Source organism: Barbus barbus, assembly GCF_936440315.1.
Source record: "Barbus barbus genome assembly, chromosome: 21".
Lineage (NCBI taxonomy): Eukaryota > Metazoa > Chordata > Actinopteri > Cypriniformes > Cyprinidae > Barbus > Barbus barbus.
In genome coordinates this window covers 3,018,189-3,031,240 of record NC_136749.1, presented here as the reverse complement: position 1 = coordinate 3,031,240, position 13,052 = coordinate 3,018,189, and the positions used below count along the sequence as shown (strand labels likewise).

The following is a 13,052-nucleotide window of genomic DNA, read 5'->3' as shown; positions in this document are numbered from 1 at the left end:
GCAACTATACACCCTTGTGAAAAGAAGTACACTTTAGCATACTTTTAAAGAGAGTACTTATTTTGGAAGTAATGTACTTTAAAAGAATATAATATACTGGTGTATATTATCCTATGATGCTGGTTTTTGTTATCCAATGATGCTGGCTCTCCAGTTCCTCCAATAGTCACTGAAACTAAAGGAAACTAAAGAGCCGGTGATGAGCGTATGCATGAACCAAGCACTCAAATGAAGGGGTGAAATTATGGTTTATCATTGTTTGTGAGCTGATGAAGACTAGTTTTTTTTCACTTGATATGATTTAGGCATGTAAAACATTCACGTTTTACATCATTATTGGCTGCTATAATGATGTAATTGCATATATGTTTCGTCATTGCATGATTACATGAACAAAGTAGTAAATTGAACCAGTTCATTGACTAGTAAATTGAAATGAACTGTCTGAAAGAGCCAGTTCATGGAAAATAATCAAATTTCCCCTTTCTCTGAGGATCTGGACTACAGTTATATACAGTAAAAAAAAAAAAGTCCAGTTTCTTGCACAGACTGATAATTTATTAATATATCGTCAGGAGCCATGGGTATTAATTTTGTTTTCCTTGACATGCTTATTCTTAAAAACCAGCAGCTGCTGACTTACATTTTATGAATCACCGAGGAGGACCATAGATTCAGCTAAAAACTTCTTTACTGTTCTATTGAAGAAAGAAGTCATCTTAGATGACCTGAGGATGACTAAATTAAGAGCACATTTTCATTTTTGGGTAAACTATTACTTTAAGTGCAATTCTTTTTCACAAGGGCAGGCATGGCAGTGTGTAGAGAATCCTGTTTTGTCCTTAAGCGTATGTAGATTAAGTTTGCATCAAAAGAATGGTACATCGTGGTTTATGCTTCTTTATGCCAGGATATCTTGAAACATCCAGCTAACTAACTAAGCCACATTTGAAGAAAGGGCCTTGGACTGAAGATGCATGTGAGAATCCAAAATGAACACAAAGCCACAGGTAGTTGCGCGTCAGTTCTGCGTTTGCACTCCCTGCTGGGACGAGTTAAAGTCAGCTTATTAGCATAGAAGATTCATACCATGAGGAATCCAAGTGTCTTTTATTTTTTGAAGCAAGTTCATTGTAGTGTCAAACATGCTTTTAGAATAAAAAACATCTTTATTCTAAAAAGGTTTACAGCTTTTCCCAAACTTTGGGCATTTTTGTCTTAATTTGGCAGGACAGGACACTAGACAGTGGAACACGTTTAGAAACAAACCTAAAACTTGGACTGTAATCAGACTTGAATGACCGATTGTTTTTCGGATTTGGTCACAATGCACCTTTACTTAGAGGTTGTTATTAAAGGATCTAAATTAAATGCATGAATTAAAACTATATGTGACCCGACCACAAACCCAAAGCCTGTTCGTGAAAACAATAAAGCACTGTTGCTCATTTAACATGTGAATATACTGCCAAAATTATCAAATATGACAGGTTTTGTGTGTGTGTGTGTGTGTGTGTGTGTGTGTGTATATATATATATACACACACACACACACACACACTGTAAAAAGTGATAAGTTGACTTAACTTAAAAAAAGATCCGTTGCCTTAAAATTAAGTAAATAATAATAAAAAATAAAAAAAAAAGTTAAACGAACTTGACAATTCACTTAACTTGTCTTTTTTTCTATTAAAATTACTTCATAATTTTGAGGCAACGGTTGTCCTCAAATTCTTTTAAGTTAAGTCAACTTATCACTTTTTACAGTGTGTGTGTGCTGCCAAATTAGTAATCACGATTAATACAGTTTTTGTTTACACATTATATGTGTGTTTACTGTGTATATTTATATACAAACATGCATGTATATATTTAAGAAAAATATGTTGTTTCTATATTAAATATATTTATATATAAGTAATATGATTATAAACGTATACATGCAAATGCATGTAAATATTTTCAAAATATACTGCACACATGTGTTTATATATACATAATAAATATACACAGTACACACGCATATATTATTTAAACATTTTGGATGCGATTAATCACAATTAATCGTTTGACAGCATTAATGTGTCATTTTTGGTAATTTTACCGTTCAGAGGACACGCTGTAAATTTCAATGTTAACAACTTGAATATACTAAGTAACCTTAACTAGATTTTTCTTTATCTTGAAATATGTATGTTGTCAGGCAAAAAGCATTCTAGATTTATTCAAGTAAACTTGAGGTCATGGGTGTCTCTTTACAAAATAATCTGACTTGTTACCCAGGAACAACTGACTCTTATACTGTGGAAAAACAGTTTGCAAATGAATTTTTACACTTGTGTCCTATGCCGTTTTAATTACGAAAGACTCTGGCAAAGCAAGATGGCATCCGACTGAAAAAGACACTGACCCACCAGTCAACAGCAGTCCTAAGAACTTAGTAAAAAGCAGCCATTCTCACGTAGCCTATATGTGTGACATCATTCGTTTGCAGAGCATTTTTCTGTAGAATGTTGAGTTGAGTCTTAATCAATCCCAACCTAATTCCAGATTGACAGTCTCCAGAGCTTTCTGCTGCTCGAGTCTCACTCCTAAATAAGGAACCACAGACTCTGGGCTAATGAGCCTGGCGCGACTCCAGAGCTCCAGGGCTAATGGGAGGATATACAGTATCAGAGCATCGTCAGAATGAACTCAAGGGATTGTACTGTAGTTTATGTCAGCTTGCTCACGCTCACGGTGTATGTTAGTTAAATAAACAAATGGACTAAATGGAGATTAAATGTTTAGGGTTTCATCATAAGGCAGTGTAATATAGTCTGTTTATGTTAAGGAGTCGTTTATTTTCGGGAATTTGTTTTTCACTAAAATACTTGATTTATTCAACCACATGCCGTTTACAGCTTGGTTTACTTTATTAGAATAAATACAAATCCTATTTATTTAAATGAAATTCATTCAGACAGTTTATTTCAGTGAACCAGTTTGTTGATGGATTGTTTGGGAAAATATCACATTTATCAATTTTATTAAGATTTTTTTTTTAAGTCTCTGAAGTCATTACTTTGGAAATCCTTAATATGCAGAATTGCTGGTCAAGAAGCATTTCTGATTGTTATCAACATTGAAAACTGTTGTGCTGCTTCATATTTTTGTGGAAACCTTGATACACTGAATATTAATATAAATACATAAAATAAATGCTGTTCATTTAAACTCTATTTATCAAAGAATCTTTAAAATCACAGTTAAGCAGCAAAAACTAATTTCAACATTAATAACAATAAGAATCATTATTAATAACTTAAAAACTGAGCAGCAAATCAGTATATTAGAATGATTTCTGAAGATCATGTGACACTGAAGACTGGAGTAATGATGCTGGAAATACAGCTGCGCATCACAGAAATAAATTACATATGTTCACATACAGTGGTGTGAAAAAGTGAAAAAGTCTTCCTGATTTTTTTGCATGTTTGTCACACTAATGTTTCAGATTATCAAACAAATTTACATATTAATCAAAGATAACATAAGTAAACACAACATGCAGTTTTTGAATGACGTTTTTTATTATGAAGGGAAAACAAAATCCAAACCCACATGGCCCTGTGTGAAAAAGTGCTTGCCCCCTAAACCTAATAACTGGTTGGGCCACACTTAGCAGCAACAACTGCAATCAAGCGTTTGCGATAACTTGCAATGAGTCCGTTACAGCGCTGTGGAGGAGTTTAGGCCCACTCATCTTGGCAGAATTGTTGTAATTCAGCCACATTGGAGGGTTTTCGAGCATGAACCGCCTTTTTAAGGTCATGCCACAGATTCAGGTCAGGACTTTGACTAGGCCACTCCAAAGTCTTCATTTTGTTTTTCTTCAGCCATTCAGAGGTGGATTTGCTGGTGTGTTTTGGATCATTGTCCTGCTGCAGAACCCAAGTTCGCTTCAGCTTGAGGTCACGAACAGATGGCCGGACATTGTCCTTCAGGATTTTTTGGTAGACAGCTGAATTCATGGTTCCATTTATCACAGCAAGTCTTCCAGGTCCTGAAGCAGCAAAACAGCCCCAGACCATCACACTACCACCACCATATTTTACTGCTGGTATGATGTTCTTGCTCTGAACTGCTGTGTTACTTTTACGCCAGATGTAATGGGACACACACCTTCCAAAAAGTTCAACTTTTGTCTCGTCAGTCCACAGAGTATTTTCCCAAAAGTCTTGGGGATCATCAAGATGTTTTCTGGCAAAACTGAGACGAGCCTTTATGTTCTTTTTGCTCAGCAGTGGTTTTTTCTTGGAGCTCTGCCATGCAGGCCATTTTTGCCCAGTCTCTTTCTTATGGTGGAGTCATGAACACTGACCTTAACTGAGGCAAGGGAGGCCTGCAGTTCTTTAGATGTTGTTTTGCGGTCTTTTGTGACCTCTTGGATGAGTCGTCGCTGCGCTCTTGGGGTAATTTTGGTCGGCCGGCCACTCCTGGGAAGGTTCACCACTGTTCCATGTTTTCTCCATTTGTGGATAATGGCTCTCACTGTGGTTCGCTGGAGTCCCAAAGCTTTAGAAATGGCTTTATAACCTTTTCCAGACTGATAGATCTCAATTACTTTCTTTCTCATTTGTTCCTAAATTTCTTTGGATCTCAACATGATGTGTAGCTTTTGAGGATCTTTTGGTCTTCTTCATTTTGTCAGGCAGGTCCAATTTAAGTGATTTCTTGATTGCGAACAGGTGTGGCAGTAATCAGGCCTGGGTGTGGCTAGAGAAGCTGAACTCAGGTGTGATAAACCACAGTTATGTTTTAATGTGTGTGTGTGTGTGTGTGGGGGGGGGGGGGGGGGGGTTTGAAGTGACAATCATGCAAAAAAAAAAAAATAATCAGGAAGGGGGCCAACACTTTTTCACACTACTGTAGATTACAGCTATTTAAAATGGTAATATTTTAGAATATTACAGTTCTTACTGTATTTTTGAACAAATAAATGCAGCCTCAGTGAGCAAATAAGACTATATATTCATCTTGTTTTAATCAAAATCGAATGCAATTTATCAGAGGAAAACACAAGCGCACAATCACTTGTCACTTAAATAATTTATTTACCACTAGAGCACCACAACAGTAATGTGTTACAATACATCATAGTGGGTCAACAATATCAACATCATCATCATCATAGACAACAATAACAATAAACAGCTCTAGTGTGACAATGCTGGTGTCTCATTCCGCTTCCTGTGTCTGCAGGAAGTCCACTGGCATTCTTGCCCTAATACAAATAAAATAAGTGTCACCTAAAATTCCTGGGCATGAATGGATATTGCTCTTTTAATCTGATCTGCCACCAGTTTCTCTCTAATACTGGTTAAGATAAGGACTATTTAAAAGGAGAACCTCCACCTGGAAGCCACTCACATCATCAGCTCATGTTATGTGGGTGAAGCTATTACTACGAATAAAAACAAACAAACAAACAAAAGTTACAAATAAAAAATGTAGAAATAAAATAGTCAGTGCAATTCTTCGTAACAAAGGATCACTTTCTCTGAGAGAAAACAAAATCACAAATTCAGGAAACACTTTGAGATGTGTAGAAAACATTTCTCCATGATAAGCGTTATGGACGTCAGCGTCCGCGGCGGCTGCAGTGCATTCGTCAAGCTGGCCTCTGCACAACATGTTCAAAGGATGTTACCGTCTCTCACTTACACGTCCATTATACGTCTGTTCACATTCTTCAAATCCTTTCATCAAAATCTCTGACTTTACTAAAGCAACTCACTCTTCTCACATCAATAGCTACATTTACATGCACCCAAATGATCCGTTTAAAATTTGGATCGATGGCTCAATCGGACTGAAAACCCTTCATGTAAACGATTCGAAAGAGTTCGATCCAAATACAATTTAAATTTAATTTAAAGGGGTGCTTTACATGCTTAATTTTTTCCTGTTGATTGGATTGTTTAAGGTTTGTAAAAAATTAAGCATTACTATTTTCTCGGACGGATTAGGAAAATACGTAAAAATAAGTACTCGTATGCATCAGTGATAGTTTTAGGTCATTCATACGTGTGTATGTTTATTTACATGTTCTGTCTTACAAACTGGTCAGAATTTTTTTTTTTTTTTTTAGATATGTCTAGATCTGAATGCGGCGACTGGAAACTGCGCAGTTTGTTGGGAATTAATGTAATGCACGTTTAAACAATTAAGTCAGTGTAAACGGAGCGTTGAGAATCTGATTCGGACTGGATTCATTCCAATTAGTGCATGTAAACATACCTATTGCAAATGACCTGCCCTCGCCTCAGTCTCTGTACCAGTCTGATGACATCACTTCCTTTCAACACTGTCGAGTAGGTGACATCACAGCTTCACCTGCTCTAATAAGGGACCATGGGGTGAATTCAAGAAGTTGCCAATTTTGCATGCTGTACCCCGCATATTTTTTTACTAACCACCCGTATTCCAGTTTAACCAGGCACAACATGCTCTGGTATAGCTCTGCACGGTGACTATCTAAAACTCATGGTCGTTCTTTTCAGAAACGCCTGCTTTTATGCAAATTTGTGGCTGTTTGCAGCTGTTTTAATTTGTGAATTGTTTTCAAACCATGCAAACAGTGCAGACACTATTTTAGGTGGCGTAGTTACATGTACTTAACCCTACAGCAAGTACATGTAGTTAATTAATATTAATCAGTACATATTTGTGTAATTACACTGTAACAGCGTCACCTTAAAATACAGTAAAGACTGTCCTCTGGCCATCCTAAAGGAACTAACTTTCAGGCATGTGTTATAGACACCATTTCCGCCTGGGACTTTTTTGCAGGCATTGTTGTGATGATAAGAGCTAGCCAGACATAAACATTTTTAAACTTCAGAATAAGGCGTTTAACCTTCTTCCACATATACGTACATAATCATAAACACTTCTTGCTTTGCAAGTTCAGTTTCACACGCTGTTAAGTTCTGAAACACAACTAAATATCACAAGTACATGCTGCACTCTCAGGGGCGCTACAGTGGACTAGCATACTTTTCTCTTCCAGGTCAATTACTGTCATGGCAGAGCAACAGTTTGAAAAGAATCGTTTATATCTGCATAATAAAGCATTTGGGTTAATGGTGCAGACATTTGATGGAAACTCTGTTTGTTTCTGCCACAGTGATACAAAAATGCAATGGTTTTGCTTTGCAGCATTTGCGTGTGCTGTTGCGTATTTGTGTAGAGAATGTTTCTGTTTGCAATGGAACAAAACGTCTTTGGCTGCTTGGAACAACATGACTTAATGGTCTTGGCCTTTTTTTACACCATGTAAGGTGGCTTAAACTATGTCTTTCTGAGGCTTGCATTAACTTTCCGGAATATTTAATCTTTCTGTCACCAAAAAAAACTATGCAAAAATGCTTCATTTGCTCCAAACTCGAAGTTCATTTGCAACAACTGTTCGCCAGAAGTTTCCAGCTCTTCACCAGTATTGATGAACAATATCATGGGTTTTATATATTACCAAACAAACAGTATCCGTATTATTGAGGGAAACAAAATCAACAACAACAACAAAAAACAACAACACAAAAAAAAAAAACAGAAGTGTTGGTTTGAAATAAATGGAACAAGGGATTTTCTCTTCCGCTTGCTTCACATATAGACACCTATCATGTACTTCCAGTGTTTGCCAAACTCACATCCATAGAGTGACGAGCGGGTGATGTGACGCATGCCGACAGGGCCGTTTCCAGCACAAGTTCACACATTCAGATGTGTGTTGTGGTTTGTGAGAGTTCGTAGGAATTACTCTGTTGTACCTCGACACCCTGCCCAGCACGTGTGTGATTGGGTTTTAAATTACTGTGTGTTTAAGTGAATGCGTGTTCTCGGAAACAGAGCTGATCGGTTCCTAGCTGCACTTGCAGGACTTGACAATCATGTTGGAGAGCTGCTCGATTTTGGGGGTTTTTCCGATGTAGTAAAGGATTGTGAGGGGTTCCAGATCCTGAGACACACAGCAAGGAGATGCGGACGCTTCTGGATTGATGGTGTTATAGAGGCCAAGGATCTGAAACGGGACATGAAATGCACTTATTAAAACCATATGTGACCCTGGACCACAAAACCAGTCATAAGGGTAACTTTTTTGAGATTTATACATCATCTGAAAGCTGAATGTTTTGTCTTACGTTGCTGTGCTGGGTGTCTGCGCTCCACAGATACGGACAGGCTCCCGCACAGAAGTTGGCGTTATAACCTTTGGGTTCGTGGATCCACCTCCAGCCCAGATCCTTCTTGAAGTCGATGTAGAGAGAGCGTAAACAGCAGTTGTCCTGCACATTCCTGTGGGATGATGGGAGAAAAAAAACACAGCTGATGTATTTCATGCAACTTTCTTTGCTGGCACATTTTTGGTACACCTTCAAACTACAGTATATGCACATAACAATTCATACTCTTATAACTGATAATTAATATATATTTTGAAGATTAAAATGAGAGCTAAGAAATTACGGCAGTAGCACTATGCAAGGATTCCCATGAGCACACAGATAAAACGGTAACATTTAAATCAACTGATAAAATACTATTTAAAATCACTGAACCAGTCTACAATATATGCATTAAATTACACCAACAAAACTCTTTTGTGGGGGTTAAATCAGGTACAACTAGTTGTTTAAGGTACGTTGCCACTTTTTACAGTGTAGTTTTACATATACATACATTTTTTACAATTAAATGCTTCAGTAAATTTTGCTTAAGTAGAATATTTTGTTCACTAGAAATGCCTTCAAATTTCATTTCAGTTCTTGAACTTCAAATTAAATTGGAATTAGATAAAAATCACACAACTGCTCTCTCTCTTTCTCTCTCAATACAGCATTTGATTTTTCAGCATAAATGACCAATAAATGTGTGAACAAAGTATTACAGGAACATTAGATTATGTTAATGGTTGAAATGTTAGTCGTGTTATAGTTATGTTTAGTAAGTTATTTTTAAAGTTGTGCTTATAGCTTATTATATTATACGATCAAAAGATTACATTTTTGACCTCAATATTTTTTTCGAAAGTAATCTGAACATAACGTGTATGGTAAAAATAAAATATATTCTGTTGGCTGTTAATTTGTTTACAGTATTGAAATGAGTTAATCAGTTATGAGTTATACATTTCAAAAATGCAAAGGGAATAATTAGTCTAAATTAACTTGTAAAATATATATTGGATGAATGCAATTTCTCTGTGGCTAATTCATTTCGAATATCATGGCTAAAATAAATTTAAGCATTCATATGCATTTAATATTTTGCACTACACAGATTTTTGAACAGTCAAATGCTCTCTAGAATGAAAATATCCCTCCCTCTAATATAATGTATCTTGCATCTGAATAGAATGTAGCAAATCATGGCTCACAGCTGTTAATGTCTTATTAACAAAAAAAACCAAAAGGATGAGTCCTTCGAGACGTCCCGCCCAAACCTTCGATTCCAATAGGAAATTTGTCAACGCAGGAAAGAAAACGGTTCTTTCAAGTGATTTCTTGAATTCTGGCCAACACTTTTAATCAGATCAGTCCACTCTTCACTGAACTCATTCTCAATGTCGATTTTTTTTTACGATTTGGAGACAAATATCTGCTAGTTTCTCAGCTTGTTAATACTGGATGCTATGATGGAAGTTGATATGTCCGGAAATATAAAATTAACAGCACATTGGTATAATGTGAGTGAAAACTTGATCGTGACGGCAATAGGCTGGACGAGCGAGAATTCAGATGACTTTTATTAAAAGACAGTTGAGCCACTTTAGCTTTAATCCAGCAGTGAAAAGTTTTCCAGTTCATTGATTAAGTCGAGTCTGGATTGATAGGTGGTCCAGTCTGCTTTGATACGCGGCCCGCCGATTGCATAATCCTGGACTGAAGTCTGGCTGTTTTTAACTAATGACAGATGAGTATCTATAGACCCCAGAAGCACTGTGCTGTGTTAAACGTTCTGCTGCGGTTCAGATGCAGACTGTGAGGAGGTGGTACCTGGAGCAGAAGGCCGCGTCCAGAGCGCGTTTCTGTCTGTGGCTCTTGTGCTGCGACTCCAGCCGGTATGACGGGAGCAGCATCAGCAGCAGGTGCGGAGACTGACCGCTGTGACGCCGCTTTTTAAACATCTTCAGATCCCCTCCGTGCACAAAGCTGTCATCTATACCTGTGAACCGTGCAGAAACCAGACAAGGGTTAGACTGTTTGCATCAGCAAGCTAAGACATTCCTGTATCTCAAGCAGTAGAGCAGTACAGCAAGTTTTGGAGTATGCTTTACAAGAAACTACTATTTCAGTCTTTCTACATCAAAATTTTATTCAATGCATTACTTTTTTAATTTCTTTGTAATTATTTGTGAAATTGACTAGCAATTTCTAAATGAAAAGAGATTCTAAAACAATTTTATTTTTTTACTTTATTTTATTTGATTCAGTGTAGGCTCAATTTAAAGGGAATGCATGAACTAATTACTTGTTCACACTGAAAAAAGTGAAACGACCATGACGTTTTTTAAAGGGCTTCTTTTTTTTTTTTTATTAAATCAAGGTATTCATTTTAAACCTATTTTGTTAAGTTGATCTAAACTAAAATATTTTTGATTAATATTAAAACAAAATTTAAGGTTTAAATCTAAACCATAAATATAATTTGTGAACTAAATTTGGCTCTAACAATTTAGAGAAATTAGTTCCAAAGTATAATTTATTTTCCCCAGTGTACCTTAAATGCAGTGTAAGTTGCTTTAGATAAAATTGTCTGCCAAATGCATAAATGTAAATGTGTAATAATGCAATTAATCACGAGAGGCTGTGTGTTACAGAGATTTTACTACTACAAGTACAGTAGCTTAACTAAAATTAGGGCAAAAATCTATATAAATTACCCATAAACATGCTGTCATGCACACAACATATGGAGTATTTCAGGAACATTAGATGATATTAATAATCATAAAGAGGTTCATTAAAACCATTAAACCTTTCATTAAACTGTGAACCTGTAACTTTTAGGATTAATTAAATATTGTTTGAAAAATTCTTCTTATTATTTATTTTTTATTATTATAAATCCTTGTATTGTTATTATTTTCATACTACTACTACTACTATTACTAATAACAATAATAATTACATTTTTGTTATTATTATTATTATTATTATTATTATTATTATAGGATCAGCTCAAGGAGAAGCATCAACATGTATCCATCAAACTTCTTCAGTTAAAAGCAGTATTTGACTAGAAGCTGGAATCTAGACAAAGGGTGGAGACGTTCAAATATAAGCTAGTTTTCATTTGTTTAACATTTTTTGGTTACTACATAATTCCCATGCCTCCATTTGTGCTGTTTCATAGTTTTGATGACTTTATTATTATTGTAAAACGTGACAAATAGGCATCATCTAGAGCGAGTAGGTGTGTCCAGACTTTGGCCGTCTCGTGTGCTTTTAAGTGCACTTTGTTTTGAATTGATTTGCTGCAATTCATGCCATAATCAGATCCAATCCTTTCTGAAAAAAGTAAATATATATATAAATCAAATCTGATGGATACTAGGAAGAATCAAAAACATTGATTTCCTGTTTTCTCTTTTCCCCGAACACACACACACACACACACACACACACACACACACACACACAGAAACAGCCCTCACTCACAAACTAACAGATTCGCACCCCCACCCAAAGCCACCTGCAAAGCGCGCCTCCAGCTCCTCGCTCTTGTTGGGGATGATGTAATTATTTGACGGCACAAATGTGCAGCAGGGACAGTGCAGACTGATCTTGAATCCATTGTTTCTGTCTGGTGGGAGAGAAAAACAGTGAGAAACACACACATGCACAGCAAGGTCAGATAATCTGCAGCAGATAAATGAGCTCATCTCTGGATCTGGCCCCTGATGTAGATCTAGCCCACTCCCATCATCCCTCAGGAGTCGCACACAGCGTCACTGCTGTCTTTCAGCTCCAGCATTCATCACAGCCACTCCAGTCATGCTGAAGATCTGCTGCTGCAGCCTGAGCTGTATGGAGAGCCGCTGGGCTCGTGCTGTTATGAGCTCATGGATGCTGACCTTCATCGTTACTACTGCTATTCTTGTGCACTTTGAAAAGCCGTTGTGAAAACTCACTCAACGCTGCATGCACGAAGGATTTGAACTGAGATTACAGAAATGGCTAAATCCATTACATTTACAGCACTACGCAGATGCTGCACAACACCTTTTGCTTTAAGATTCTTATTTATATCTTTTGATTTAGTGTGTCAGTTGGAAATATTGATTGTAGGTTTTAAGTTTCCAAATGCACTTTGAATGAATATAATTTGTCAAGTTAGGAATGACTTAATTGCAGTTCAATGAAAGAAAAGTATTATAGTTTATATTTAAATCAAATGTAATTAGTTGAACTTAAGAATGATGTTTAAGTAGAACTTAAAGTGCCCCTATGATGGATTTTTGAAAATGAGCTCTCAAAAGAAAGAGTCGACTCTGAATCATTGAATCGAGTCGTTTTTAAAACGAATCCCAAGCCTTTTTCATGTTGACGTCAAGATCAGACTTTAGCATATTGCCCGACCACTTGTTGGTCTTTTCGCTTTGGTCTGAATGAAAATGCAAATTCATTCTTTGCCACTAGGCACCGCTTTTGGAGCGGTAAAAATAGCGGTTTCCCCAGTAATGCTGTACACAAAGCAGCACTGCCCTCACAAACACTGCTTTATCAGGCATTACAGGCGAGATGAAATGAAAATGAGACCAATCACCGCAGATTAGCGTCACGCAAAGGAGGGGTTTGAAAAAATTAATCGTTGAGTGAATTGTTTGGGAGTCGTTGAGCAAATAAGGTAAAAATAAATGCATATTATAAGAAAATGTAAGTGTTTTTTGACCTTGCGTGCATGTCAACCTGTTGTTGGGGACTCCCAAAACCAAAATATGAACCTTTCATTACCCATAATAGGGGCACTTTAAGTATATCTTTATATATAGTTTCTCAATTACT

The 13,052-nt window shown here is 36.6% G+C and overlaps 1 protein-coding gene across 1 annotated transcript in view; it reads right to left on the bottom strand.

The window, feature by feature from the left end:
- Positions 1-5,003: 5,003 nt before the first annotated feature.
- Positions 5,004-13,052, bottom strand: part of LOC306887332 (transforming growth factor beta-2 proprotein-like) — a 38,934-nt gene continuing 30,885 nt past the window's right edge. Inside the window, exons 4-7 of the mRNA XM_079444986.1 lie at positions 11,740-11,850; positions 10,041-10,209; positions 8,187-8,340; positions 5,004-8,065 (exon numbers count right to left, since the gene is read on the bottom strand). Coding sequence (XP_079301112.1) covers positions 7,907-8,065; positions 8,187-8,340; positions 10,041-10,209; positions 11,740-11,850 — 593 coding nt within the window. The 3' untranslated portion in view covers positions 5,004-7,906. The remainder of the gene's footprint in view (positions 8,066-8,186; positions 8,341-10,040; positions 10,210-11,739; positions 11,851-13,052) is intronic.